The sequence below is a fragment of the Mastigoproctus giganteus genome, chromosome 14, assembly GCF_048544385.1.
Source record: "Mastigoproctus giganteus isolate SK-2022 chromosome 14, ASM4854438v1, whole genome shotgun sequence".
NCBI classification, from domain to species: domain Eukaryota; kingdom Metazoa; phylum Arthropoda; class Arachnida; order Uropygi; family Thelyphonidae; genus Mastigoproctus; species Mastigoproctus giganteus.
The window spans coordinates 395848-422962 of NC_143588.1; the positions used below are offsets into that span (position 1 = coordinate 395848).

At 37.2% G+C, this 27115-nt stretch overlaps 1 protein-coding gene across 1 annotated transcript in view; it reads right to left on the minus strand.

Moving 5' to 3' along the window:
* LOC150074942 (uncharacterized) overlaps positions 1–27115 on the minus strand; it is a 503230-nt gene that overhangs the window by 13790 nt on the left and 462325 nt on the right. The window contains exons 18-20 of the mRNA XM_090388998.1: positions 25869–25976; positions 1489–1559; positions 1177–1258 (exon numbers count right to left, since the gene is read on the minus strand). Of these exons, the coding sequence (XP_090245124.1) occupies positions 1177–1258; positions 1489–1559; positions 25869–25976 (261 nt within the window). The remainder of the gene's footprint in view (positions 1–1176; positions 1259–1488; positions 1560–25868; positions 25977–27115) is intronic.

Here is a 27115-nt window from a genome sequence, read left to right on the forward strand (position 1 = left end):
GACTATTGCCTTGGTGACTGGGCAACACTGTCTACTGTAATGTGAAGTTCTATGAGCAGCTCTTGGACATCACAACAGGACAAGTTAAAGAAGGGGAAATCTCACAGATTGAAAAGACAGTTGCTATTTGTGAATATACATAAAATATGGTAGTGTTAGACAGAGCTGACCATTACTGTGTGAGTTATTTATTTATTCATTCGTAAATCAATGAAATGGTGGAAAAAGTTGTTTTTCTGTCTATTATAAGTCTCAATTATGAATAGCTTCATCTTGATGAAGCTATTCATCAAGATGAAGCCATCCATCTCAAAAAAAAAAAAAAAAAAAGAAAACTTTTGTCACAAACAGTTTTGAAAGAAGTTGATTGGTTAGCTAGTAGATGTCCAAAATAAGAATGTCCTTTCTAGAAAATGGTCATCAAGTTCAGATGCCAAGAGAGATTGAATGGCTGTCTTCAATTTGTAATGAAACAAGAAAATTCAAGTAAGAAGAAAGACTAGGCAGTATATAGTGACAGAAGGGTTGTGGTGGAAGAAACAAGCAGTTAGGTATTGTGAGATATGCTCCAGAAAACCAGGATTGCATTCTGGTAAATATTTCAAGAAATATTACGCACTAAAATCATATCATAATTTAATTTATCATATAAGCAATAAATATTTAAAATGTTTGAAATGTTTTCTTAATGTTTTATCAATCACTTTTATTATAACAACTCATGTAAACTCAAAACTAATGTTTGAAGAGCTTATATTCAGCCTTAATTTTTTTTTTTTTCATTTTCATGTGGGAATGATATGGAAAAACAGAAGAAATAATGCAGGATCACAAAGGGTTAATGCTACATTACTACAATGAACACTTTAGTTCAGGGAATGTCACTTTTTGCATCTTTGCGCAAATAAATATAAATGTTAATAAAAAGATATTTCATCATTCACAGTGTAAGTGTATCTATGTTGCCAACCTGATATCACTTGCATTTCACTGAAGTTCAAAAAGGAACATACATTTCTGGCTTTATGAATAAGAAACAAATTTAAGAAATTATTTTAATCACATGCTGTGTTCTGCTCAAGGAAACATTAAAAAGTTATAAAAATGATTTATACAGAATGGAAAGCAGTATGAAACTATTTAGAATTTTTTACACTTAAATTTTATATTACTCACACTTCCATGCTGTTAACTGTGCTATTTGGACAATACTCAGGCACTCTGACATGGCACTGTTTGTGGCATATTAAGTTACAATCTGAAAACAAAGTTGAGCTATATTAATGACTTAAGTTTGAGATAAATTATATTACAGAAAATGTAAACTGAATACAAACAAATATGTAAAGCTATACTAAAAAAACTAATTAACAATAAAATTTGCTGATTCTGTAATCACATTTATGTAATTACATTTAAATTTAACTTCAATTCTAAGTATTATTTTAACCTTAAAAAAAATTATAAAAAAAGCTATTCTGTTCTTACCTCTACAGACATAACCCTGTTTTCCAGGTCTACGAGTAAGACGTTTTTTACAGACTTGGCAGATGGTTGACCTGGAATGAAAAATCATATGACATTAAAAAAAAAAATAATAATAAAAAAAAAAAAAAAAAAAATTGTAAATATGTGTACCTTGTAGCCAGCAAATAACATATCATGGATAATTTTTAAGTGTATGAGCAACCAAATTATTCATTGTTATTTTATTTATGATACCCATTAATGTTATTCAGAACTGTACATATTTTACATTTATACCGTGTTGAAATTCAAAAAGACTCATATGAATGCAAACCACAAAGCCTCTGCAGCTGCATTTTCTAAGGGTGTGAAATCTCTGAAATAAAATAAAATAAAATTTAGAAAACAAATTACACTGAACAACAAATTTTGGGTCATATCTTGTTAGGGGCAGGAAAGTAAGTTTACTTTATAGATGTTGGGGTGCTAAACACGGAAATAGTGCATAAAATAGCAGATTGGCTCTTGTTTTCAGATAAAAGCAATTTTTTATATTTATACAAGGTATTTTTATTTAAGTGACAGAAAGATGTAGTTACGAACAGCTGTATCAAATACGAGACCTTTTTTGCAATTTGGTTGTATTCCGCTTTGGGAGCATCCCTTTTCACCAACCAACCACATGGTAACACTCCATTTACTTTTCTATCTTTGTTCCATCACTGTGATGTACAGGTGACCCCCGCTTAAAGCTGATAATACGTTCCAGAAAAACAGAGCGCTAAGTGAATCCGTGCTAAGCGAGCACCGCATTCCCATAAGGCAACATGTATTTGTGAGTTGCGGTCGGTGCCATAGGGTATTTCAAATGTCGATGTACAAATGTCGGTCAAAATATTTAATATTCAAATATTTGTACATAAAAAATATTCTGCATTACATACGTATATAATTATGTGGTAACTACTTACGTATGAAAATTAAACTTAAAATTCCAATTAAAATCATGAATTTAATTGATCTAAATTGATGTTAATTGATTTAATATAATTGATGAATTTAATCATGAAAAATGTGTCGATTTTGGGTTGAACTTTGGTCCTTTTCCAAATAAACTAAAAGGGGTATTAATTTTAAATCTCCCGCAGTGTTACCACCCAACAATAAAGTCGACCGATCCTTTGCTGCTTTGAAACCTGGCATGTTTTTTTCTTCTTTCAATATGAAACTTCTTTTAGGCATTCGTTTCCACCAAAGTCCTGCTTTATCTATGTTAAAAACTTGTTGCGAAGTATAACACATAATAACCCTCTTCAATAATTTTAACAAGTTCTTTTTTGAAAGTTTCGGCTCCTTGATCTGCACTTGCTACTTCTCCCTGGATTTTAAATCTATTCAACCAGCCCTTCCCAGTTTTAAATGGTTCCACAATTTTGTTTTTTTTTTTTAGGTGAGTTTTCTTCAGATAATCATATTGACTAATCTCTTTCTCTCTCTCTCTCTCTCTCTTTTTTTTTTTAATAATATTTAACTTAACTGAATTCTGCATTGGATATTATCTTCAATAAAATTAGTTAAAGTCTTTTCATTTCAATCCTAATAGCCGACCTAGCCCTAGTTGTTTGCAGTGGAACAGCTACCTTTCCACTGCTAAAATTAATTCTTTATTTTTTTATAATTGTTCTTACAGTTAAACTTGCAAGTCCTAAATTATGGCACACATCCGCTTGTCATTGACCGGAATCGATTCGCTTCAAAACGTCTAATTTAATTTTAAAATTCAGTCTTTTTCTTACATTTATAGTCTTCGTACTGCGCCCAGACGTTGTTGCCTTTTCATTCTTATCAGCCATTATTAACTCTCGAAAATGTAACTCCGTTGGTTGCATTAATTACAATACAATGTTCGAGTAAACTGTCCATTACGCACAATGTCTAATACTGTACCGAGTGATGACTAGACTTCGGATAAATGCATATAACGCAAATATTACAAGCAATATACTTGATCATTTATTAAAATGTTGATCTCGGAACTATGTAAAACAAGTCACTGTACTGCAATTAAATTAGCGTGCGAGAAAATTTCTCAAGTCGGCATGGGAAACGTTTTAATGCTGTTTTGGTATTCATTTTCAAGCTATCGACTCCATCAAATGAAACAATATACCAAAGATGCAATCTGTAAAAGAGCATTATAGTCAGATAAGGGTTATAATATAAGAGCAGTGTTACAGCGAATCAGCGTAAAGCGAACTGCGTTATAACGGGGGGGGCCTGCTGTATTGATGGAAGCACTCACCACGTTCATTGCTGATGGCACCACAGTTTGGTGGGAAGATTTCCAGGTGTGAGTGCAAGAAATGCATCTTCAATGTCGTGTTGTACTCCAGTTTTTCATAAGTAATGAGATCTTCCACAAGCTGCCCGTAGTTGCCGGCTTTAAAGTTTCCTAGAAAACCAGTCGAAACATTTCGAAAGGCTTTCCACACTGATTTCTTGCTATCACTAAGGACACATTCAAACTTTGTGGACCAATGAAAACACCTGCCTTAATCTTCTCTATATTTAGTCTTGGCAATTTCTCTTGAAAGTGTGTGAATGCAGGACAGTTCACTTCCAAAGCCTTCACGAAATTTTTCACGAGCCCCAGTTTAATGTGGAGTGGCAAAAGCAAAACTATTTGGATCTGCCAGAGGCTCTAATACTATGTTCTTCATTCCAGGTGTTAATGATTTTCATTGAGGCCAACTCCTCTTTTCATAGTGCATATCCTTGGCACGACTATCCCACTATCAGAGAAAGCAATGATATTTAGTGTAACCCTTTTGTAGTCCTAATAAAATGTCAATTACCTTTAAATCACCAGATATATGCCACTCATACTTCTGATGTGTACACTTAAGGACGTTCTCCATGTTTGTGTATGTTTCTTTTTTGTGGACGGCATACACAAAGGTATTGAAGGCAGCATATTTCCATTGTAATAACACAGCCTTAAGGCTAACCTTAGAAGCATCTATAAATAGTCACCATTCTTCGGGAAATGGGCCTGATGTTCATTGCTGCCATTATACACAAACAGTGAGTTCACCTTCTGTTAGATAGAATTTATCAGTCTTTATTTCTAGTATGAACTGTTGTCACTTTCACAGAATGATCTAGAACAGTGGTTTCCACACTACTTAGATCTATGGACCCTTTCAAAATTCAAAAAAAGTTTGTGGACCCCTATATATATATATATATATATATATATATATATATATATATATATATATATATATATATATATATATATATATATATAAGAATATATATACCCAAATTTATATTTATATATAAATTTGAATATATATATATATATGTTTCTCTGCATGTGTATATATGTATGAACACTGGGTTTTCTGAAAAGAAAATTCAAAGTTTTATGTTTAAAACAACTCAACTTTATTCTTATTTTTATATAAATGTATAATAATAACTTTATCATCAATTTGCTATACGCAGAATGAATAATTTGACCAGTTCCAGAGGATCTGTTTTATGAAACCCCCCCCCCAGAGGTCATGGACCCCAGTTTGGGAAAAGCTGATCTAGAAGATTCCACTGTTGTAGCCTCGAGGCCATAAGCTCTGCCTTGTTCTTTGGCAGTTTGAGATCCCTGATGAGGTTACGAAGCCCACCTTCTGTGATCTTATGTGGTTCAGAAGGATAAAGGTTTGGACAAAATGGTGGATCCCTTAACGTAGATGGCTGCTGTTCTTCTTCTTGTATATCAAGTTGACGATCATCAGTGTTTTCATCTTCATCAGAGTGTTCAGAAAAATGGTTGGATGGTTCAGGAATAGGTAGTAATTCACCGTGCAGCATGGGATGAATTGCAGATGGTATATTTGGGTATGTCACTGTCCACTTTTTCTTCATTGTCATTCCTTTTCTAATAGGAGGCACCATACAGAAGTAAGTCTGTGACATGATTTGTTGGCTCCCTCCAGTTCACAGGCACTGTGAAAGGCATAAAACATCCCTTTTAATTCACCCACACGTTAAGTTTTGATGAACAGGTTGTGCAGCACATGTGTGGAGCCCAGTTCTCATCCTGGTTGCCTACTTTAACATCCAAAGTACAAGAAGTAGGCCTTTGTTATGGCTCGAGTTAAGGAACGCTTTCTTGAAGCTAATGTGACTTCTTCACATATGTAACAGAAGTCATCCAGACTATTGACACGATTACAGGGCATATTAATCTTATATGACACAAATACTGCGCAAAAAGTAGGAATCTTACAGAGAACAACTGTTAACTGGGAACAAATCGGTATCTAGCTGCAGTCCAGGATTACTGTAACAGAGTTGACGACACTTTTGAGGTGATAACTTACAAGTGATGCAGAGCGAGGCGACAGTTGTTGATTACGTAATAAGAGCGTGGTGGTTATTGGCATTAAAAACGTTTTTACTGCCGCTATTTGGTAAAAAGCGTTACGTTACCTAGAAACTGTCACTAAACCCAATGTGCATGTGTTGTACTTGTTGCTACAGTGATGCAATAAGTACAACACATGCGCCCAAGAAAACTCAATTGTACGCAACAAGTGCATTGATGCAACAAGTTGCAGTGACACAATAGGTCAAATTGAGCAGTGATGCACTACGTTATACCATTATATCAGCATAATGATTAATACGCGAGTGACTGTGCCAAAATCTACAGCCCAGCATTTGAAGGAATATTGTGAAAAAAAGAAAGGAAAGTTGGACAGAAATGTGAATCCAGATGAAATTCAACAAGAGTGTTTCATTATGGCTGGGAGTTCTCAAACTGCACCCAAAAAACTCGAGATGAAATAATGAAGGAATATTGTGAACGGAAGAAAAGGAAATTAGAAATTCAAACTATTCCAAATCATAATGAAATTCAACCAGAATTTCTACTATTCCTGATACTTATCAGGAATCTAAAACTCCAGCAGAACGAATGAAGGAATATCGTGAACGAAAAAAAGTGAAATTAAATATGGCCAATAATGAGATTCCTGATTACATCCCTATAGTGTCTATACGAGCTGACAGCAAGTTTGAAAAACTAGTTTACAAAAAACCCATTTGTATTTAGTTGTAATGTTTATGATCATTTATGGTTTCAATTAGATTTGAAACCATTTCCAACAACTTCATATGAATTACTTCAAAATGAATTTCATTTACAAGAAGTGAGTACTTTCATGACGTAATACATGTCACACTTCATTAAAAGAGGGATGGATAACAACTATGGCCATGTCAAATGGATTTATATATCCAACATATCTTACTCATTTGCTTCCACTGGATGTTGTAACTGAGCATTTGATATCACCATGATTACCCTTTATGCAAATTTGTCGTTTACGTTATGAACATGGACAATATGGGATCATTGGACAAGTAATAAATGTACCAGTTAACGTAAATATGATGGTTCATCAATTACCTAGAGAATTAGATGACGATTATGCCATTAATGTACATATAAAACGAAGATTCATACATAATTCATCATATCTAGAAGGAAGTGTGCAGAAGAAAATAGTGAAAACATGGATACAGTATTTGATAAATTCACCTTTGTATAAATTCTATGGCATAAAAATGAGCAATGATTTCTTGGAGACAAATGATGATAGTGAACAGGAACATTCAGATGAAATTGTAGAACCTGTCAACAACGATGAACTATTGTTAATTCAACAACAAACATTATTATGGTCTGAAGATAAATATTTATGTATAGCACTGGGTCAGAAATCATCTCCAACAAGTTTCATATTTGATATACATGCAGAAGAACTTTCTTTTCCAGCTATATATTTGGGACATGCACAAAAATTTACAAATGGATTGAAAATTACTCCCTTTATGATGGCATTGAGTGAAATTCGTAGATCTGATAATCATGGAGTAACTCCCCAACATTTGCTATATATGGCAATGAAAATTGTGTGAATGTGTACTGCAGGAAATTTTCAAATTGCATTTAAATCAGCAGGAATAACAGCTAACATTACTCTTTCCATATTGGTATCAAAAGAATTTATAAACAAGTCATTAGATTGCTCCAGAATTATGGTATTCATTACTATTTCATGAATTAGTACAAGTTGTTTGACAGTCTACATTTTCTAAAATTCTTACAAAAATAGGCAATGGAGAAGTGTTATTACCAGAAGAACATAAAATTATAGAATCGAGATTTGTTACCAAAGATGCTACTAATTGGTCTGCAAGGGATCGAAATAAAATTCATAAAACGTTAGCGACTGAAACTGCAGGACTTCCACATTCTACCATTATTGAAAGGAATACCGTACGTGATTACTACAAATATAGATGTGGTCGATGGATTGGTAAATAGTGCAATCGGTACTTTAGTATATTTCAAATCTGAGGATAATGAAACAGTTAAACTAGTATGGATGAAATTTCCTGAGTCAAAAATAGGACATAATCTTCAATCAAGTTATAAACAAAATGTGAAAGATAAACATTTACCTAGTCAATCCGTACCTATTATAAAACGATCAACTACGATTCCATTCAAGAACAATAAGAAATTAACATGCAGACGTACACAATTTCCTTTAGTATGTGCTTGTGCTTTGACCATACATAAATCTCAAGGAGGGATCTTTGACAAAGTTGTATATAATTATGAGAAAGATCATCAACAGCAACTTGTATATGTGGCATTATCTCCAGTGATCTCATTATAAGTTTATATATTAGAAATCCCCACAACAATTTCACATTTCACCACGGCAAAGCTACTAGTAATATAGAACTTCATGCTGAACTAGATCGCTTGAAAAATAATAAGCTACCGTCTCTACAGGTTGAACTGAGATTTCATACAAAGTGGTATATCTATATCGTCAATGGACGTACACAGTTTACAGACCCATGTTCGAGATATCGAAACGGACACAATCTTACAGCAATCCAAAATATTGATATTAAGTGAAACGTGGTTGGATAATGACGAACATATATATTACTTAAACCATTTCAATGTGTGACTCAATTAAAAAGGTTGGATGTTCATAGTGGTGGTGGTGGTGTTGCGATATATCAACGTGAAGGTTCAGCTATCATCAGTACACCAGATATCTTTGCACAACATAAGAGCAGGAATGCGACAGTGGTTTCAGATGAAATTGGAGACATTTGTGGATCTTTGTGCAAATTCAATAGTGAATCTATTTTCATTGTTGCCATATACATCACTCCAGGGATGTCGTTAGATATAATTCAAAAATTCATAAACAAGAATTTGATGTCATATTCCATTGACGGTGCAAAATCATTGGAAGAGCCACTGGATCACTGTATACCTATAGTTCTCGCTGGTGATTTCAATCTAGAATTAAATTCTGAGGCTGGAAAGAAGTTTTGTAAATTTATGAAGGATGTCTTCAATTTAGATATTAAGTCAAATAATTTAGTAAATACTACATGTAATGGAACAACAATCGATGGAGTATTCACTTGGGAATTAAAATCATTCGACTGTCAAAATTATATATCTTATTTCAGTTACCATAGACCAATAATTTTAGTGTTATTATAATATATTTTATATGAATTATTTCATTATACAATGAAAAATTCCATTCATTGTATTTCATTGTACTGAAATTATTTTTTCAATAAAAATAATGCAGCAATACTTTTTTTTTTATTCATTTTACTGTACCAGTTTCATAATGTTTTATTTTACTGCACCAGTTTCATAATGAGTTCCTGCAGTAAAGACGTTCTTAATGGCTGCTGCTGTGACATTATCAGTCTCAGAGTAAAGGGAAAGCAACTCGTTATGTACCTGGTACATAATTTTCTCCTGTTTTGTTATTTGGTTTTCTTTTCATAGCATCGGCGACTAAGGCCATGTTGCTCTGTGTATGTTGTCTGTAAATTGTGCTGTGTTCTGATGTCAATTTTCTATTTGCTTGATGAAAAACCAAAGTTTCTGGGAGAAAACCATGCTATCCTCTCCTGAGACTGACTAACTCAGTCACATTGTGAAAAAAACCCATAAAAATTCCTCGTCATTGACAGAATTCGAACTCCGGTCTTTCCCACCCAGTGTGGGGAGGATGGCGATCTTACCAAATGTGATACCCACGAGGGCGAGCGTGGTGGTGGTGCTCAAACTGTGGTGTTGCCATGCATTTTGCTGAGAGCAGTAGTTGATAATGTGGAATAATTAACTGATATGAGACCCCAACTGTAATTTGAAAACAAGAGCCAATCAACAAATTTTAATGTGCTTTTCGTGTTCAGCAGCATAAAATTAATCAAGATTGGGTATTTTCTTTTTCATAACATTTTATGTGTTGTCCAGTGTTATATAAAGAAAGATTCTGTCCATCAGGGACAACCTGTCTAAAACCACAAGGATTTGATGAACCAAAAAATGTATACACAAACTCATGAGATGATATCATTATAAAAACTTCAAAACTACATCATGGGGTTGGGTTTATGGGAGAGGTTAGTCTTACTATGCCATAGGAATTTCAATTGCAAAATATTCACCAAGTTGAGAACTGAACAAAAAAAAAAAAAAAAAAAGCTTAAATTAACTCTAACCCTGGAACGAGAGTACCCTTACAAGCAGGCGAAGTTTTTACAGCTCTGGCTAATAGAGAAGTTTTTTTATATTTTTTCTGTTTTATTAACTTAAATTGGCATATTAACTTCTTTTCTAGGGTAGCTTTATATTCCTAGTTACGATACTTTAGTTTAATTTTTAACTTTGATAGAGATTTTGTAGGTTATTACTTAGTATCGGTAAGGGTATCCAATCCATGTGTTTTACATGTTTTGCAGCTCCAGTGAATGCACATTTTTAACTATATTTAGCCACTTTATTGACTTAATTGTTATATTAAATTATTTTCTATAAGTAGCTTATAGACCTAGTCAAGAACCTTGGTTTATTCTGAATTTAGATAGTGAGATTTTGGAAGTTAATTAATACTTAGTGTCCGTAGATTTACTGTTCATAACTTGCCGGTATTGTATACGATACGTTATATCCCGTACTAGATAGTGTTATTTATTAAACTTGTTAAACTTCATTGTCAATTAAATTGTACTTTTTTAACTAAATACATATAAGACTTAGATTTTACAAATGTAACATTATTAATATATAACTTGATATGGAAGTTATATAACGAAACTTGGAGATAATACTTAATACTGAAAAAAAAAATAAATAAAAAATATATATATAGATATATAGCATTATAACAGCATTGGGATAGAAGTTTAAGGTTATAATTTTGTACTTAAATTGAATCAAAATCATGACTCAGACCAGAGTAGAAAAGCAAAAGGCTCAAGCTAATGGGAGTGCTGTGGCTCAGGGGAGAAATGAGGAGGGCAGTTGCCCTCTGAATCACAGCCTTTTAAAATGCACTGCTTCTTTGATGTTTGTGGAGCAATCAGGTACGGGACATGATATTGCCACAGGGAATGTCTTTGTCTGCCCTCGATGTAAGGAGTGGGAGGAAATCAGGCGACAACTCAGCGTTATGGGCCTATATGAGAGCTTGAAGGACAGGGTGGATGCCCTCGAAGGATCGAAATTAAGGGGCCCATCAAGCTCTCAGCTGCCCACATCAATGCCACAGTTTGCATTTGATCATCACACAACACAGTGGCAACCCCAAGGCAGAATGCATTGGTACCATAGGAACTAGTAGTTGTCGGTGACTTTATTGTCAGGGAAGGGGGGAACATGGTGTATAAAAAGGATAGGTGGAACAGGACCAGGGCATGTCTACCAGGGGCAAAGGCTGATAACGTTGTAGAAGAGATATCATCTTTTAAGGGCACAAAAGGTGATATTGTTGTACACGATGGTGCTAATGATATTAAGAGTAGGAGACTGGCAGAATTACTTAACAAGTACAGGTCACTGTTGAAAAAAAGCCATGAATTAGGGTTGAATTTGAAAGTGTCTGCAATTCTGCCCAGACACAATAGGAGGGAGTATATGATGAGAGCCTTGTTGATCAATTCGGCCCTGGAAACATTGTGCAAGGTTCAAGGAAGAGAATTTTTTTCAGCTTCGTCTGTACTTGTTAACAGGAGAGACTGCTTCTACAGGGATGGGATACACTTAAATAGAAAGGGTGCAAGAATATTTGCTGATGCTATCGTGGTAGTATTAGGTGGGTCGGAAAACTGCTAGCTTGGGGGGATACATGGACTAATAGATTAACAGTAGCCGCTGGCAGAGGTGAAAGTGATTCTTGCACTGCTTCTATTGGAATGAGCAACAGCCTGGAAAACAAGATTCAGGTTATTTCAGGGACTGCTGGATGCCACTGCGGTACAAGTAAACACATGGGTTGTGTTAGGGTAGCTAAGAATAGGAACAGGTGCATGTATACTTGCGTACACACCAATTCAGAGATGTGGTGTCACACAGATATAAGGAAAGTAGAACTGGAATTTGGGGAGTACAATATGTACAGAAAGGATAGACAGGATAGGAATCGAGGATGGTTTATGCTATTAGTTAAGAAACAAATAAAATCTAAGGAAGTGCAATCAGTCAACATCGCTGGACAGTGGTGTCGAGTCAGTTTGGTGTGACACAAGCACTGGGAAATCAAAATTGGGAGTAGGAGTGTGTTATAGGCCTAATGACTGATGAGTATAATAAAACACTGTACAGGGAAATAGAGTAGGCCAGTAAATCAGAGTCTTATAATGGGGGATTTTAATTTCCCAGATATTGACTGGAATTTGTGGGTTGGTCACTCACACACTAGCAAGGCTTTTGTGGATTTATTGGACGATTTATTTCTACATCACCATGTTCGGGAGGCAACTAGAGGGAGTAATATTCTTGATCTGATTATCAGTATTGATTCTTCATGCATTAAGAATCTGCAGATAAAGGAACCACTAGGTGGCAGTGATCACAGTGTGCTGAAGTGGGATTTACTCAAAGAGGTAATTACCATCAAGGATAAAGGGAAGGGTTTTTGCTTTCGTAAAGGCGACTACGGTGGTCTGAGACAGTATTTAAACTCTGTACGTGGGACCAACTGATGATGTTACCAACAGCAAATTGGGAGGCATTCAAATAATTAATCTTGGAAGCTACTAGGCTTTATATACCAACTAAGAAATATTGTTCAGGGTTTAGGCCTAAATGGATGTCAGATGAACTAATGAGACACGTGGCAGAGAAGAAAAATGCATGGGATTAATAACTGAATAACTCCTCATTCACACATGAGGAGTTATTCAGGGAGGGGAATGCCAGACGTGAATTAAACTCTGGCAGTGAGCTAGATGATTTTGTAATAACTGAGAGGAAAGTGGAGGAGAAATTGTTGAAGATAAACATAAAAAAGGCACCCAGGGTGGATGGCATCTATCCAGTTATGTTAAAGGAGGCAGCACAGGAAATAAGCAAACCTTTAGCCATAATTATGAGAGCTTCCTTGGACTCAGGGGAGGTACCCCATGGACTCTGGAGATGTGCAAATGTGACTAAACTCACGATTCACCCAAAGCTGAATGAGAGTTTTTAATTTGGTTAGAAATTATAGAATTAAACTACTGTTTTATTTGAGAATATGAAGGGAAATTCCCTGAAAATGACAAAATCGATACTGAAAAATATCTACTGTTTCATCTATATTTTTATTATTAACAACACTAAGAAGTACTGGAAACCTGTCCACAAAAAATTTCAAATTTGAAAATGCACTGTCAAGTGATGAAATTTGTACTACCTCAGCACTGATAAGAACACCATTCTTTCATGGGAACTGGCACACCACAAAATCACATATAGCCATAACGTACTTCTTCACTCAGCAGTGGAACGGAGTGGGTAACAGTATTAGCCATACTGTGCAAGGAAGCCACAGACTTTTGGTGCACTGGTTGCGGGGGGGAGGGGGGGACCCAGAGTAGATAAGAAAATACAAATTATACGCTTCCCTCCTCACATAGGTAACTATTCAGTTGGCCTTTGAATTACTCAAACTGTCAGCCTCAACTACGTGTGAAGGCAACTTGTTCCAGCAATCAATGACTTGCTGGCTGAAAGTAAGTAAGTGACTACTGATCTGACTTTTTTTTTTTTGGCACATGAGCAACTGAGGCCCTGGTGCACCAAGTACAATAATTAAATATATTAAAAAGAGCAATAACCTACAAATAGGTTACCTTGTCCAAATGTATAAAGAACTAAAAACAGAAATATATAAGACAACCATTAAAAAGAATTTATATACAGTCAGTCCTCGTATAACACGTGTTTACACTACACGAATTCGATCATACACGATTTATAAATAGGGGAACGATATCTCATATAACACGAACCGAATTCGCTTATGCACGATTCGCCTTTGTGTTTACAAGAAATGGCAGTTGAACGCGGAATCACCCCAACTGAACGCAACACGATAGGAATGAAGAGAAGATTCTGAAAATGTATTTATGTGTTTTATATCAGTGAAGGGAAAACACATTTTACCATAATAACGTAAAAACCAACACAATTCCAGCTATCGGTATAATCGCAAATGCAATGAGATCGAGTTTACTACCAGTTTATAACAGATTCCACTAGCAGGAACGCAACTGGAAATTCTTTTTATTGTTTTATGGTAGTAACCCCTAGAAATGTGCTTTAGTAAAATGTGAGGTGTTAATAGTGTATCTCTGCCTTTACGGTGTTGTTTATTCAGTTGCTACACGTGTGCAGCTTTGTTTATGTGTATCAAGCGTGCCTCCTAGTTTTGTAATTGTGCCTTATTCCCTAAAAATGAGTAAAATACTTAAAAGGTGTGAAAAGGAAGTGTCCTGGTGAAGACACTGCAGATTCAGAGAGAAAAATAAAAGCAATATCGAGAAACAGAGGTGGACTGGGCCAAAAATTCTTACCTGGAAAAATTTAGTGGCCTCATACTATGGTTTATGGCCAAAATCACACCGGCCTCCGGCCCACCGGGGTTTCCCCGGTAAGGCTTATGGCCAGTCCGTCTCTGTCGATAGAGAAAAAAATATGAAATTGAATTGTGAAATGCTTTGAGCAAAATGAAAGACCATGTGATATTGCACGTGCTACAGATCTAAATGAGGCAACGCCGAGAATTGCAAAGAATGCAGAGAAAATAAAAACAACTTTCATAGCAGGAACAACTCAAAGTGTAATTAAAATCCATTAGATTAAGACACAAAGAATTGGAAGAGATGGAACGGCTGTCATCTGTTTGGATAGAAAATCAAACAAAAAACAAGTTTGCTTACGATAGAAGCAAAAGCATTAGCAATATTTTATTACGTAATAGTCCTAATTAAATACGTAAGTATTTTTCTACGATTATTTATTGTATTTGGTAATGTTTTGGTTACAAATGTGTGTTCAATTTTGGGTGGTCGGCACCCAACCCTATTTTTCCCATAGGGCCTGTTGTTTATATTGCATGATTTTGCATTGCACGAGGGTTTCTAGGAACACAACTATCGTGCTATACGAGGACTGGCTGTACCTGTAAACAAATTTATAATTTTTTAAAATTAAAAAAACTTCGGCCATATTGTCTTTGTCAGATAAAATATGACTGGTGTACAAGGCTGGTTGGTTTTATTTTTTTTTGGCACATTGGCAGCTTAGGCCATAATGTGCCAAGTCAAGAGTGTATAAGGCTGTCAGACAGTTAAAAGTGTTAAAACACAAAAGGCATGCAGTGCACATTTAAAAAATCCAGATATTCAATATGTCACAGTGCTCATACATTGATCAGCCTTCAGCAGAGAAGAATGTGTAAGATGACTGTGTCCTATGTGGAGCCAATCTAGAACAACTTCCTCTTTAAGATTCCAGAACAGACTAGACTGCCTTTGATTACAGGCTTAGTTTCGTATAATTTATTTGCAGTCTGCTCAGGCTACGAATGTTGCCACTGGGAAAGTTTCCTTTGCATTATTTGTATCTAGTCTGTGCAGGGACTAACAAGCAATGGTTACTCAGGGTCACTGTTGATTTGGCTGTGATATCAGACAAATCATTTCTCTTGATCCCAATGTAGTTGGGGATCCAGCAGAAGCAAATATAAATTCAGATTCAAAAAGGAAGTGTAGCCTCTGCTGTACCTATTAGGACTGGATGAGGATTAAACCTCACTGATGATAAGGACTGCAATAGACTGAGTAACTGGCAAAATAATAATAAATAATATATTTTTGGTGTGATGGGTTTGTATACAAGCCAAGACTAGTTCAATAGCATGCAAATCTGCTAGGAGATCACAGCATCTGGTAGATGGTAGCAAATTCCACAGACAGTTCTGACTTTAAACATTAGCACAGACTGCAAAAAGTTAGAATGTTCAGCTCGGCGTGTAGAGTAGAGCTGCAGGTAGACAGAAGACGGAGGGTCAGCCTTCGCCCAATAAGGGTGAAGTCACAGTCTGGAAAATGAGCATGTCGGGGTGTAGGGAGCTGCTCTGGTGATGGGGCAACTTTGTCTATTGTGATATGTAAATTTCTGAGTAGGTTCTTCCATACGAATACCATATAGATGGGTAACAGTCTGACAGTTGTTATAAAGATTTCCCAGCAAGGTTTGAAAACAGATGTTCACGTGTAGTGGTATGGCAGAGGTTTCAGTTTAAAAGCAGAATGTAGCGACAACAGTTTTTGTCCAAGTGGCTCCATTGCTTCAGCAATATATTTTGGACAGCAGATGTTTAAAATATACCAGTAGCAATAAACACTGAGTGATCACTGAATAATGATCACCCCTCTGAAAACTGAATGCGACCAATTGACCACGTGAGGTACGAGAGTGCAGATTCGACTTACGTAGCATAAATAAGGTGTCAGTGGTTCAGTCGGTAATAAAATTCAGAGCGTGATGGGTAAAAGGAAGGATTTATTGGACTTTGATAAAGGACAGATTGTGGGTGCTTGACAAGGTGGTGTCTCGATTTCCCAAACAGCTGAACTGGTGAGTTGTTCGAGAGCCGCCGTAGTTAAAGTGTACCAGGACTGGCATCAAAATGGTCAAACAACTGTCCAATGGCAAAATTGTACAGGTCAGCAAAAGGATAATGTTAGAGGTGAGCGTCGATGACTCATACAGACATAGCACTGTTAAAGAGTTGACTATGCAGTTGGCCCATGTTGAATACAACATGGGCCAACCCGGAACAATACCTGGCATGACCATGCATCGCATTCTCGCATGTATGGGCTATACCAGAAGACGACCATTATGGCATCCTTTCCTGATCAAGGTTCATCGGTGTGAAAGACTCGCCTGGTGCAAAGAGCATACAAGTTAGATGTTAGAAGACTGGAAGAAGGTGTGCTGGTCAGATGAGTCACATTATTTACTCCACACTATGGATGGTCATGTACGGATCTGGCATCGACAACACGAGGCTCTTGATCCATCATGCATGGTATCAAAAGTGCAGGCCGGTGGAGGCGGTTGTACAGTGTGGGGCATGTTTCACTGGCAGGAATTAGGACTCCTGGTGAGGTGGAACAACATATCAGTGGTCTCCGCTTTTATCAACTTCTTGCTGACTGTGTACACCCAGCTATGTTACACTTAAGAGGGTGCTGACTCTCTTTAAAAATTACAGCTGTGAATTACAGGCTCGAAAAAGTGATAAGTGTTTGCCTTTTTATTTACCTAATTGTTATTTTATATTATACTTTATACGTAGTCTTATAGTTATAGTTACACTGGTTATTTTTATTTTTAATTTAGATAAAGATCTTTTGTAGATTACTACTTAATATACATAAAACAATTATTTCGTTCGAATTTTGCAGCCATTGTTTCTGTATAAAGTAGTAGGGAATTCAAAATTTTAATTGTGGTAACTAGGTAGCTCTAATGTATAATTATATAGCGTAATACGCATCACTGCATTTAGGATTCTATTAGATAGCGTAATATTGACAATTAATTAAATTTATTGATTTTATTAATTTAAAATATCATGCCCCAGACTAGAGCAGCAAAGCAACGGGCACAAAGTTGCAGGAGTGCTGTGACTCGGGGGAGAACTGAGGGAGGCGATTCTCCAATGCATCACAGCCTAAAGAAATGTGCAACTTGTGAAATGTTTGCCGAACTCTCTGGAACAGAACATGATCTAGCCAAGGAGGCTGTCTTTGTGTGTGCCAGGTGCAGAGAGTGTCTAGAAATTAGGCATTAACTCAGCATTCTACTGGGCATCTATGAGAGCTTGAGGGCAGATTCCCTCAAAGAAATTAATATGAGGGGGCCCCTTCAAGCTCTCAGCTGCCCAACTCAACGCCAGAGCTCACTCCTGGGCATCAGGCAATATAGCTGCAATCTCCAAGGCAGAATGCGCTGGTCCCAAAGGAACTAGTTATTGTTGGTGACTCTATTGTCAGGGAGACGGGGAATATATTGTGTAAAAAGGATAGATGGAACAGGACCAGGGTATGTCTGCAAGGTGCAAAAGTTGATGACGTTGTAAAGCATATATCATCTTTTTAGGGCACAAAAGGTGAATATTGTTGTCCACATTAAGAGTAGAACTGCAGATTTACTTAACAAGTATAGGTTAATGTTACAAAAATGTCGTGAGTCAGGGTTAAATTTGAAAGTGTCTGCAATTCTGCCCAGACAGGATAGGAGGGAGTACATGATGACAGCCTTGTCAATCAATTCGGCCCTGGAGGGAATGTGCAAGGCTCAAGGGGTAGAATTTTTTTCAGTGTGGTCTGTGCTTGTTAACAGGAGAGACTGCTTCTACAGGGATGGGATACACTTAAATAGAAAAGGTGCAAGAATGTTTGGTGATGCTATCGAGGCAGTGTTAGGTGGGTCGGAAAACTGCTAGCTTGGGGGATTTACAGACTAAAAGGTTAAAAGTAGGCACAGGCAGAGGTGAAGGAGATTCTTGCACAACTTCTATTAGAAGAAGTAGCGGCCTGGAGCGAGGGGTTTCAGGGACTGATGGCAGTCATCGTGAAATAGGTGGGTATATGGGATGTGTCAGGGTAACTAGGAATAGGTGCATGTATACCAATGTTAGAAGTATAGTAAATAAATTTGAAGTGTTGGTCAAGACATCAAAGGCAGATATTGTTGGGATATCAGAGACGTGGTGTCACACTGAGTACAATGAACAATTGTACAGAGAAATAGAGTGGGCTAGTAAATCAGAATGTCTTATAATGGGGGATTTTAACTTCCCAGATATTGACTGGAACTTGTGGGTTGGTCACTCACGCACTAGTAAGACTTTTGTGTATTTATTGGATGATTGTTTTCTGCAGCAGCATGTTCGAGAGGAACCAGAGAAGGTAATACTCTTGATCTGGTTATCAGCAGTGATCATTCTTATATTAAGAATTTGCAGGTAAAGGAACTACTAGGTGGCAGGGATCACAGTGTACTGATGTGGGATTTACTTAAAGATATAATTACCATCAGGGGTAAAGGAAAGGTTTTTGCTTCTGTAAAGCTGAGTACAGCGGTCTCAGACAGATTTTAAATTCTGTACAGTGGGATCAACTGATGATGTTACCAACAGTAAATTCTAAGTGGGAAGCATTCAAGGAATTAATATTGGAAGCTACTAAAAGTTTCATGCCTATTAAGAAATACTGTTCAAGGTTTAGGGCTAAATGGTTATCAAATGAACTAATGAGGCTCGTGACAGAGAAGAAAAATGAATGTGATGCATATAAATTATCAAGTGACTCAGAAGCCTATGGCAGATATAAGCTAGTCTGTAATCAGGTGACAAAGGAGGTTAGGTAGGCGAAGGCAGATTACGAGAAATCTTTGGCAAAGGATGCTAAAAAAAACAGCAAGGATTTCTTTACTTATATAAACTCTAAAAGGAAGTTCTGATTGATCCACTTGATATCGATGGTTCGACTTTTGATGATCCTGCTCAGATAGTAAACAAACTGAATGAGTATTTTGCATCTACAATCACACATGAGGAGTTATTAAGGTTTGAAAACGGCAGAAAGTTATCAAATTGTAGCAGGGTGCCTAATGATTTTGTAATAACTGTGAGCAAAGTGGAGGAGAAATTGTTGAAGTTAAACATAAGAAAGGCACCTGAGGTGGATGGGATCTATCCAGTTATATTAAAGGAGGCGGCAAAGCAACTAAGCAAACCGTTAGCCATAATCATGGGCTTTCTTGGACTCAAGAGAGCTACCCACAGACTGAAGATGTGCAAATGTATCCCCAATTCGCAAAGGGGGATTGAAGGGCGACACGAGTAATTACAGACCAGTTAGTTTAACTTCTGTTCTGGGTAAAATAATGGAGTCACTGGTTACAGATGCATTGCAGGATCATCTAGACAAGACTGCAGCAATAATTCAGATACAGCATGGTTTGTTAAGGGAAAGTCTTGTCTGACAAATTTGATAGGATATTATGATGTTGTTACAAAAGAACTGGATGCAAAAAATAATTTTGATATCATATATTTGGATTTCAGGAAATCTTTTGACACTGTTCGCATGGAAGACTACTGTACAAATTGGAGCAAAATGGAATCAAGGCTAAGCTGCTACAATGATTAAAAGAATGGTTGAGTGGGAGAAGAGAGATTGGTAATCAATGGATGCTGCTCTTCGTGGACTAATGTTATTAGTGGAGCCCCACAGGGTTCGGTGTTGGGTCCACTGTTGTTTTGTATATTTATCAATGATATTGATGAAGGTATATCAGGCTTAGTGTCGAAGTTTGCAGATGATACAAAGGTTGGCAGGGTTGTTAATGACAGTAATGGCAGTGTGCTATTGCAACAGGATCTAGAAAATTTGGGCAGATGGGCTAAGAAGTGGCAACTGAAATTTAACCTTGAGAAATGCAAAGTACTGCATATGGGTAGAAGTAACCCCAGGGAAACATACCAACTGTGTGGTACTACACTTAAGGTGGTAGAAAATGAAAAAACCTGGGAGTAATTGTGCAGTCAGATATGAAGTTTCCTGAGCAATGCAGACAGGTTGCTAGGGCAGGTCGTGGGGTTTTGTCAATGATAAATAGGAATTTTGCTAGCAGGGAAAAGGAGGTGATTGTCCCTCTGTATAAGGCAATGGTCAGGCCATGCTTTGAGTAGTGCGTACAGGTCTGGAGGCCTCATTTTAGGAAGAATGTAGATTTGCTTGATCATGTACAGAGAAGGGCAACACGATTGGTAAGGGGAATGAAGGGATCTTCTTACCAGGAGAGGCTTAAGTTCTGCAAATTACAGTGGCTGTAGACTAGGCACCTGTGCGGTGATCTGATTGAGGTGTATAAGGCCTTGAATGGGTTGAGCACGCTGAATTCTGATGGGATCCTTCCACTTGTTCAGATTGCGAACCTAAGAGGTCATAAATTGAAATTAAGAAAAGACAGATGTAGAATAAATGTGCAGAAATTTGCCTTTAGCCAGTGGGTGGTTAATTGCTGGAACAAACTTCCATCTGTCGTTGTGGAAGTTGATAGGTTATAAATGTAAGGAGGAACTGGACAGGCATTTGGAGGGAATGGTGCATTTTTTTTTTTTTTTATTTTTTTTTTTGGCTGATGCTGCATAAGCTTATACACTTGCTTTCTTGCATCACATGCCACTACTAGTACTCCTTTTTCCTGGATGGCGATGGTGTCTTCCAAAATAACAATGCGCCCAGCAATCAGGCACTTGTTGTGCAGGAATGGTTTGAGAAACAGTTCTGACTTCCAGCATATCGACTGGTGTCCAAACTCCCCCGATATCAATCCCATAGAGCACTTTTGGGACACTATGGAAAGGCATATCGGGCATCTGGATACATCAATCACCTCCAAACCTGCACTGCTAACCACATTACACACAGCTTGGTTAGCCCTACTTCCTGAATGCTCCCAACACCTATCCGATGTGACATTGAATCAATGCCACATCGGATAGCTGCTGACTGAGAGCAAAAGGATGACCTACAAAGTATTAGGTAGGTGGTAATAATTCAGTGATCACTCAGTGTATGCCCAATAATGGATAGGATCTAGTCATTGAAGTATACTGTTTCTAGCTGATGCATACACCTGTGATCCGTAATCTAATTTGGATTTCAAAAGCATATGATAGAAGTGTAATAAGGTGCCTCAATTGGTGCCCCTAAGAAATACAGCTTTTTGTGAAGGATATTCAAACCTCTTGTGCATTTTGTACATAGTTGATGCATATGCTGGATGTTGATGCAAGCCCCAAAAAATCTGGTCTCGGGCACTAGCAGGAATAGCATTTTGTCCTAGCCTTAATTCAGGTTCAGGATGAAGTTCGTGACAAAAATGAATGCAAATGGTCTTTTGCAGTGAGAACCCGAAGTCAGTGGTCACTCTCAATTCATTAAGGCAATCAATGGAATTTTACAGTTTTCTCTTGATAACTCATGCTACATAACTAGGAAAATATGCTACAATCATCAACATAGATGGCACCGTTTATAGCTGTAGGTTGTTCTGTTAAAGAAAAATGACATAACTTGATAACTCTGATAGCAAAAAGTGTAACACTTAAAACCAATCCTTGGAATATTTCCTTCTTGTGGCAAAAGAGCCAAGAGAAGATAGTATCAATACAAATTTGGAAAGACCAATGGGATAAAGTTCTTTTGATATTTTTCGGCTATAAGGGTCCTTTCAAAATGCCAAATCTCCAAGTTGTGTCGTGACACAACTCTCCAAGTATGAGACAGGAAAGCATTTCAAATAGAAATTAGCAGCCATGTTGGACAGACAACTTGTGTAGTATCAAGTTTTGAGACTATAGGATTCCCATAATGATTTTTACACGATAGAAATTAGCAGTTGAATTAAATGGTCTAAAAGCTGACCTGTTCCTTCAGAATCTGCAACACACACATTGGAGAGGAGGTGATTTGTCTCCATATACCGTATAAGACAGGCATTGACCATTCTCTCTAGGATTTTGCACAAACAGCTAATCAGAGTGATCGGATGATGTTTATTGGGACTTAGGAATCTTCTCCTGACTTAGGAAAGGCAATGATGATTGCCTTAGATGGAATATGGAAATTGCTCCGCAAGAAAGATTCTATTAATGTACATAGAAAGAGAAGGTGGGTCCATGGATTTTGGGGACAGGTGTTTACTCACTTCATACTATATGCCATTTGGTCCAGCAGCACTTATCTTAGTAAGAGGTAGAAGTGTTTTTAACTGTTCTGTGATGAATGGCCCATTATAAGGATAAAAATTCTAAGACATGAAGTTAAGTGCATATTTTTCACTTTTCTCTTTGGGTCCAGGAACACTCTGGAGAGTAAGAAGACCTTGCTGAGATGGTAGAAAATGCCTCCCAAAGGCTATTGGCTATTGCAATTGAGTGTGCAATAACATATCCATTATATTTGAGGATGAAAGGTGCCATGTGTATTTTTTCTCCATTTTCTGTATTTTGACCCAGATTGCCTTCATCATCATCATCATCAGCCATTTTCAATCCACTGCAGGATGAAGGCCTCTCCAGCAACTTTACAGTTCCTTCTGTTTTGAGCACTGGCCATCCATTTACTATCCAAAAACTCACGAATTTCATCTATCCATCTCCGCCTTTGTCTTCCAGGTTTTCTTCTAGCTCCTCTTGGGTACCATTCTGTTATTTTCTTAGTCCATCTGTCATCATGTTTTTGAGCTATGTGCCTTAATGCCTTCGTGCATTAAGGCAGATTGCCTTAATACTAGTTAACTGGTAAAGCTAGATGTAAAGCAGATCCATGATATGGTGTGCTTTGCTGCATGCACATTTAAAGAATAAGAGATTAATCACAGTAGGATATTTTAATAATATGCATGCCTGAGAAACATCCAAAAGAAAGAAATGCTGAGCTTGAAGGAGGCACTTTTTATCCTGAAACCCCCAAACTCTAGCAGCATAGCATACTATAGGAAGAAAAATACAACTACAATACAATTTAAGAGTTAATGGTTTAATACCCCAAATGTTCCTTGCAATTCTGATAATTTTTCTCATTAATGCTTTAATTTTTTGTAACACATATAAAATGTGTTACAAAAAATTAAAGCATTAATGAGAAAAATTAACAGAATTACAAGGAATGTGAGAAATAAAGTTAAACTTGTCATCATGCATTATACCTAAATATTTATAAGTTCTGGTGATTTTAACAGTTGATTGTTTAATCTAATGTTTGTAGGTCTATTCAAATTTAAGTGACCTTTCATTAGCATTGGTTTGGTTTTCCGAGTAGAAATTTGGAGCTTATGCACTTTACGCCAACTATCCAAGTCATATAATATATTACTTGCTTTATTTTCTAACTCTAAATGAGAATGACCGAAAAAAAACCAGGACAACAAGGTTGTCTGCATAAGCGGTTTTCAAAATTCCCTCATGTTCCCCAGTGAGCCACTCATCAAGGACTATCTCTGAATGCCCAAAACAATTCCTATCGTAACCGACCATATGGATATGCGAATTTTCTATGACACAAAATTCAACTTCGCTACTCATCCAAACTATGTGTCCAAAAAACACACAAGAGCCATTTGGCTGGCAAAACAAAACCTTTAACATATACACTCTGCCCATATTATACAGGATGTCTCAAAAATATTGGTACAAATGTTTAGGGGAGGTAGGTAACATCTAAAGGAATGTGAATCGCATAGGAACCCATAACTGGAAACGTCACGGGAAAGTAGTAGCAGAGGCACAAGAAGCAGAAATGACACAAGACAGTAATTAGTGGCAAACATTTATTTCACATAATATTAACAATGGAGTACGAGATGGATGCATTTCATGATGTTACAACAGATGCTCGAAGGTTCCACCATGAGACGCGATGCATGCGTGACACTGACACAGCATGGATTGGCGGACACAGTTGAACACACCTGGAGTTTCTTTGACAGTAGCAGCAGCGCAGATGAGTCTCGTCATGAGATCCATTTCTGTCTCCACAGGCGATTCATACACGATAGATTTGAGGGCCCCCACAGAAAGAAATCAAGGCTCAATAAATCAGGTGAGCGTGGGGGCCAGGCAACGGGTCCACCACGGCCAATCCATCGATGTCCAAAACGCCTGTTCAAATGGTCACGAACACACCTTCCATAATGGGCAGGCACCCTGTCATGTTGAAACCAAATGTTGCGTCTCACATTTGCTGGAACATCATCAAGTAACCCTGGTAGAATTTGTTCAAGAAAGATCCGATATTTATGTTCATGTGGGATGGTAATAGGTATGGGCCGACTAAGCAGTCACCAACCATACCTCACCACACATTTATTGCGAAGCGATGTTGTGCCACATGGGGGCACACACCATGTGGGTTGTTGTGAGCCCACACATGAGCATTGTGCTGATTGAATAAGCCTCATCTGTGAACAAAACATAGCTGGAAAATTCAAGTCTTGAACACTTTCTTGGAGAAACCACTGCGCAAAAGCCACACGTGCAGGATGATCTCAGGGGAGCAGTAACTGAACCCTTTGGAGATGAAAGGGGTGTAAGGAATCATTGTGCCAGACACGCTGTATACTGCAACGAGACACTCCTAAGGCAGAGGCAACGGTACGTGTGCTGGTAGTAGGATTATTCTGGACGGCATTCAACACACTTTCTTCCATGGCGGTAGTTCGTGTCGAACGTGGTCTGCCCGTCCTATTCCTGTTACCTCTAAATGACCCATAATCGCACAAATTTTGATGCACACGCGCAAACAAACGGTGGTCCGGTACATGTCTGCCTGGGAAGCGCTCTCCATAAATCCGTTGAGCAGCTCGTCCATTGCCCTCTGCTAATCCATACACTAGGTGCATGTAGACCAGTTCGTATATCGATGCATGCTCTTCGTGTGGCGACTACTGCTTGAATGAGTAAACCAGAAATTTTCCCTCTCGCAAACTGATGAACAGTGCCGTGTACTGACTTACGGTGACGTTTCCGGTTATACGTTCCTATGCGATTCACATTCCTTTAGATGTTACCTATCTCCCCTAAACATTTGTACCAATATTTTTAATACACCCTGTATATTATAATACAATTATTTTCCAAAAACTCTCTATGCTTCCCCCGTCTGGGTTGGTGTGGCCAATGAAAATTTCAAAAAAATCTGAGATCTGACAATTCCAACTACGTATACAGATAAAATGTGATATGCACTAACCTAACAAACTGACTGCACATGTGCTAACACTGACAAACAGCTTTGTTTGCATCTCCAAAAGTTCATAAGTAGGGATGCACCTGTACTCTAATTTCAGACTGTGTTTATCATTAGCAAGTTTCTGTTGTAGGAAACCTAAGATATATAGATGTTTTAATTATGTTTACCCTGAAAAGTGTTGGGCCACAAAAATGTGATCATTGTAAATGTGTAACTTTGCTCCTCTTTTCTGCCATTTTCTTCGCCTTGCAATTGATATTGGAATTAAATACCTCCTGAAATATATAAAAAAAAAAAAAAGAGAAGCTTTTCAGTTAATTTTATACATTTCAATTAAATTAATTTTTATTCAAAAGATGTAAAAATATATAAATTATACTCTACTCTAAGTTACTCTAGTTCAACTATAAAGTTCAGAAAGAGCAAAAACAGTATTAGTCAAATATAAAACAAAGTATGGCTGATATTTAACAAGCATTTTACAAAACCTATGTGTTTGACAGGTCTGGTGTATACTAAAAAATAAGCAGCAAAAGAACTAATTTAATAAAACAAATTTCCATTAATTTGCTAGATGGCTGAGGCCAGAAGGGTTTACATATTTATTGTGACTGCATACACATGAGGGACAACTGAAAAAGTTCATGGCCTGAGTATGAAAGGGTGGTAGTACAGTGTTTAAAATTTGTGTATTTCATGTAATACACTTCAAGTAGCCCATCTAGTTTAATGCAGTTTCTGTAATGTTTTTTATTAATTACAGGTCACGAAATCGACTTTGTTGATTTGAATGTGTAATCAACATCTTTCCTCATTAACACAACAAAGTTGTGTGAATCAGGAAAGATGGATAAAATCAGTCACTATGAGGTCATCCAATTTGGGGAAAAAAAGGATTAACACCAAAGGCAATTCAGAAGAATACGGTTACAATATTGGAGGAGGATGCCCCTTCCTATTTCCCACGCTGTGAACGACCTGCAAAATCCATCACCCTAGAAGTTGGCAGCGTGCATGATCTAGTGATGAATGATCAACAAGTGACAGTTTGGCATATTGCCAGCATCTTAGACATCATATCTGAACATGTGTACCACATAATAACATAGGTTCTTGCTATGAAAAAGATGTCAGCACAACGAGTCCCAAAGTTGCTGACAGCAGATCAAAAATGCACAAGAGTTTCCAAGTCAGTGGACATTTGCTTCATTTTCAAGCAGATCCAGAAAATTTCCTTGCAAGGTTTGTGGCCATGAACAAGATGTGGGACCACTACTTTCAGCAAGACAAAGGAGCAGTCCAAACATTGGCAATGTGATAGCATCAGTTTTTTGGGATGCTGTGGAGTGTGGAGTGCTGCTAGTGGATTAGGAAGAGGTCAGGCAGTCACAGAGGGGACTATTTTGCAGACCTT